The 4219-nt window shown below is 35.1% G+C and overlaps 1 protein-coding gene across 1 annotated transcript; it reads left to right on the forward strand.

The window, feature by feature from the left end:
* The first annotated feature begins 255 nt into the window (after positions 1-255).
* On the forward strand, positions 256-2476 carry CXCL11 (chemokine (C-X-C motif) ligand 11). The gene is made up of 4 exons (XM_010838146.1): positions 256-512; positions 1092-1218; positions 1330-1402; positions 1639-2476. The coding sequence occupies exons 1-4, from the start codon at positions 452-454 to the stop codon at positions 1678-1680; spliced, it is 303 nt and encodes a 100-aa protein (XP_010836448.1). The 5' UTR covers positions 256-451; the 3' UTR covers positions 1681-2476.
* Positions 2477-4219: the final 1743 nt, after the last annotated feature.

A 4219-nucleotide genomic window follows, 5' to 3' on the forward strand; every position in this document is an offset into this window, starting at 1 on the left:
ATTTGTTTTAAAGAATGTTCTTTTATATAGTTCTGAGAAGGATGGAGGTGAAAGGACTGAAAATCAGAAGACAATCTTCCTAAATGGAAGAATGAATGGCAATCAGAATTTCACTGCCCAGGGTAGTCCAATAAACAAATACATTTCTAGGAAATGCTACTGGAAGGCTGGTTCCCATCTGGGAATACTCTATATAGCTCTTTACTGTCTACAAAGTGCTTTCACATTCATATTACTTTCAATACTGTAACAAAAGGAAGGAACGGCAGATGAACAAAATAGAATCTCTTGGAAGAAAGGAACATGACTCAAGGAGGGAAATTCCTCTTGCCAAAAGAGAGGACTGCTGGTGTATAAAGTGCCTTATATATGCCAGAAAGAATTCTCTTACACGATCTGCTTTTCTCCTCCCTCCAAGAAGAATATCAAAGCCAAAGCAGCAGCAACAAGCATGAGTGTGAAGGGCATGGCTATAGTCCTGACTGTGATATTATGTGCTGCAATTGTTCAAGGTATACGGTACCTTTTATTTCTCGACCTATAAATGTCTTTTCTAATGCTTCAAATGTCTTTTCTAATGGTTCAAATGTCTTTTCGTTCACTTTTATCTCAAAGTATACAGTGAATTTTTATTTACCCTCAAACATTAGCAGTTGCTACAGCTTTGGCAGAGAATATTGGAAATGTTTAACTGAAACTAGAAATGATACATTTAACAGAATTTATTTAGCTACAAAATCTGGCAAGAGCCTTTAGGAACAGTTTTAAATGTCTGCCAAGAAGATTTTAAGAGATAATGTTATTTGCTTTCTGGAAAAGTTCTTGAGCATAAAAGCAATAGGAAAATAAGCTTGATCTCTAATAAACTTCTTTTATTTTTCTCTTTATTTTTTAATAGTTTGCTTACAAATTCAAAGAGAAAACTGTCAGTTCTTAAGTTCTTCCCTAGTAACAGCAGTGTTGAGTGCTATTTGTCAAATTACTATTCTAGTCTCACTAAAAACTTGGCTCACATTCTTCATCAAGATTATAAAACAGAGCCCACTGCTGCAATCAAATGTATTAGTAACTGATGCTGTGATCTGTTCTAGGTTTCCCTATGTTCAAAGGGGGACGGTGTCTTTGCATAGGCCCTGGAGTAAAAGCAGTCAAAGTGGCAGATATTGAGAAAGTCTCTATAATTTACCCAACTAATAACTGTGACAAAACAGAAGTGATGTAAGTAATGGACGTGGTGAAGATAATAGTGGCGGGGGGAGCTTTTTTGTGTTGTTTTTGTTATGTTTTTCCATTGAAAATTTAAGACTGTTTTGGACCTTCCCTTAACAGTATCACCCTGAAAACACATAAAGGACAAAGATGCTTAAATCCCAAGGCAAAGCAAGCGAAAGCTATTATCAAGGTAGGTTACCAGATTACTTCTATTTTATAATCTGCTTTATCCAAGACAAATCTTTTGGGAAAAAAAATTGAAAACTGCAGAATGGTTTTGTTATGATCCTGTGTGAAGTGTTCTGATAAGAGATCTCTGGTTATGATTGACTTTCCTTTCCTGCTACACATTTTTGCATATCAACTCTTAAATCACTAGGAAACAAGAACGTCCAAGTCTGTAAAATTCTCATTTTCTCATTACAGAAAGTTCAAAGAAAGAATTCTGAAAAATATAAAAATATATGAAATCCTGGAAAAGAGGATCTGAAAACCTAGAACAAGTGTAACTGTGACTACTGAAAAGATAAGAACTCTGCAGTAAGGAAACTGACTTTCTCCTGCCGGCTGCAATGAACATTCACACATTTCTAGGTTAGGAAACTCTCCAGGAGATTTGATACTTTTAACTATTTTGCTATGGCTATGAATGCACTTCTGTCTCTAGAAATTATCTGTCTATACCTGACCTGTATTTCATATTACAATATATTATTATTACTAGAATTAACACCATGACACATTAAGTCAAAGCATCCATGTGTATAATAATCATTCCTTAGATAATTTTTATGTCAATTCATATTCCTTTTCCCAGAAGTTTTATATATATATATATATATTTATGGAGAAAGTCCTTAAACATCATCTTATTTTATAAAGAAGGCTGTAATTCATGAAATGTACTATGAAAACAATTATAAACTAATGGTAACTGGTTAAGAGTGCAAATATTTCATAAGAAAATGAGTAGCTTTGGTGTTTTGAATATTTTAAATAACCGTTTTTTCATTGAGATATTTGAAGCAATTAGGATGTATGTGTTAACCATGAATTTTGGTTTTATCCATTCTTTAATACGTTGGACACATTTTAAATATGACATATTTTTGTCTACCAAAGAAAAATACTGAAAAATAAATAATATGTGCATATCTCGCAACCACATTTACTTTCTGTGATTCTTTTTCTTAGAAAAATATCTATTTTTTAGTCATGCCTGTACTATAAAATTTAGAGATATCTAAGGTAGTTTCACTTTGAAAATAATCAAATAATTTTTCTCTAATAAGCTACCACAACCCTCCTTAAAACAGAAACAAATACATGTTTTCCAGAAACATAAGATACCATAAACAATTTTATCTTGTAATTCAAGAGGTACACAGCTACCTGTCATCACAAAGAATTGTTTTGAAATATATTTTAATGAGTAGTTGTGAAGGACAGCTATCTCTTTTCTTTTTGTTAAAGGATCTTCCTGCACTCAAACTGCTTTCTTACTCAGGGCAAATTTCTTCTTATTTGAGCTTTGGCGGGAGGCCAAAAGGAAAAAGCCAAAGGAAGGCGTTCCCTGGAGGCCAGAACAAGGTCTCAGCAAGACCATTCCTACCCTAGACTTTGAACTCCAGCAGGCACCACAAAGATGCTATCAGTAAGATATATTTAAAGCAGCAGTAGTAACAGCGTAAGTCTGATAGTGGTGACTCCTTAACGTGTCCCTGTAGCATGACTGTGGCTATAATCCTTCTTGCCACCTAGCACCCTTAGGTTTTGTACATTTTCCAAATCCAATTCTTCAGTCTTTTTGTGAATTTTTCAACGACCAATTAAATTTCTTTCCGCTGAAGTGAGCCAGAGTTGGTTTCTCTGTGTGGATCCAAAAACCTTAGCTGTTACAGCACTCTTTAGATAGACATCCATACACTGGGAAAACTAAAATATTTATAGAATTACCAAAAATCATGTTATGTTTATTTGAAAACAAAAGAACAATTTAAATGCATCTTTTGTGTATCCTTCTTATCAATATCAAAGAGCCAACCATAAAACAGATCAGAGAATGAACAGAAAAGTAAAGAGCACAGTAGGGTGCCTAGAACCCAATGGTCCTACTGACTAACTTTTGACTATGCCTACAACCAATAATGAGAAGCAAAAATGTTATCCAGAATATCTGTATATAAATAAATAAATACCTGAATCATATATTTATTCTATGGTATACTGTATAGATATACAGCATAAATATTATGTGTGTATATATCATAAATCTACATAGATTTCTATACAGATAGAGGACTTCTATAAGAATTCCCTGGATAGTTTTAAAACTTGGATCTAACATTTGACTATTTACAGTGATTTTTTTTAAAGAATATCTTTGAAAATAAAAAAACTGAGTAAGAGCTACATTATAAATTTGATTTTTTTAAAAGTAAAGTAGCATAGATCAGTTGGGGAAGGCAATGGCACCCCACTCCAGTACTCTTGCCTGGAAAATCCCATGGACATGGACAGAGGACCCTGGTGGGCTTCAGTCCGTGGGGTTGCGAAGAGTCAGACACAACTGAGTGAATTCACTTTCACTTTTTACTTTCATGCATTGGAGAAGGAAATGGCAACCCACTCCAATGTTCTTGCCTGGAGAATCCCAGGGACAGGGGAGCCTGGTGGGCTGCCGTCTATGGGGTCGCACAGAGTCGGACACGACTGACGCGACTTAGCAGTAGCAGCATGGATCAGTACGTTATCATTGGGAAACAATATAATACTTAAATTTGTTCACAGCAAAATAAGACATAAAAGAATTAATGCTGTTATTGTTCTGTCGCTAAGTTGTGTCCGACTCTTTGTGACCCCATGAACTACAGCACACCACACCTCCCTATCCTTAACTACCTCCCAGAGTTTGCTCAAACTCATGCTCACTGAGTCTGTGATGTCATCCCAACCATTTCATCCTCTGTCACCTCCATCTCCTCCTGCCTTCAATCTTTCTCATCAT

The sequence above is a fragment of the Bison bison genome, unplaced genomic scaffold (assembly GCF_000754665.1).
Source record: "Bison bison bison isolate TAMUID 2011002044 unplaced genomic scaffold, Bison_UMD1.0 scf7180017864092, whole genome shotgun sequence".
NCBI classification, from domain to species: domain Eukaryota; kingdom Metazoa; phylum Chordata; class Mammalia; order Artiodactyla; family Bovidae; genus Bison; species Bison bison.

Bases quoted from the DNA above. Each gene is read 5' to 3' on its own strand.
- CXCL11 (XM_010838146.1), top strand. From the start codon at position 452: ATGAGTGTGAAGGGCATGGCTATAGTCCTGACTGTGATATTATGTGCT. The intron at 513-1,091 runs GTATACGGTACC...GATCTGTTCTAG, and splicing joins ATGTGCTGCAATTGTTCAAG to GTTTCCCTATGTTCAAAGGG. The intron at 1,403-1,638 runs GTAGGTTACCAG...TTCTCATTACAG, and splicing joins AAGCGAAAGCTATTATCAAG to AAAGTTCAAAGAAAGAATTC.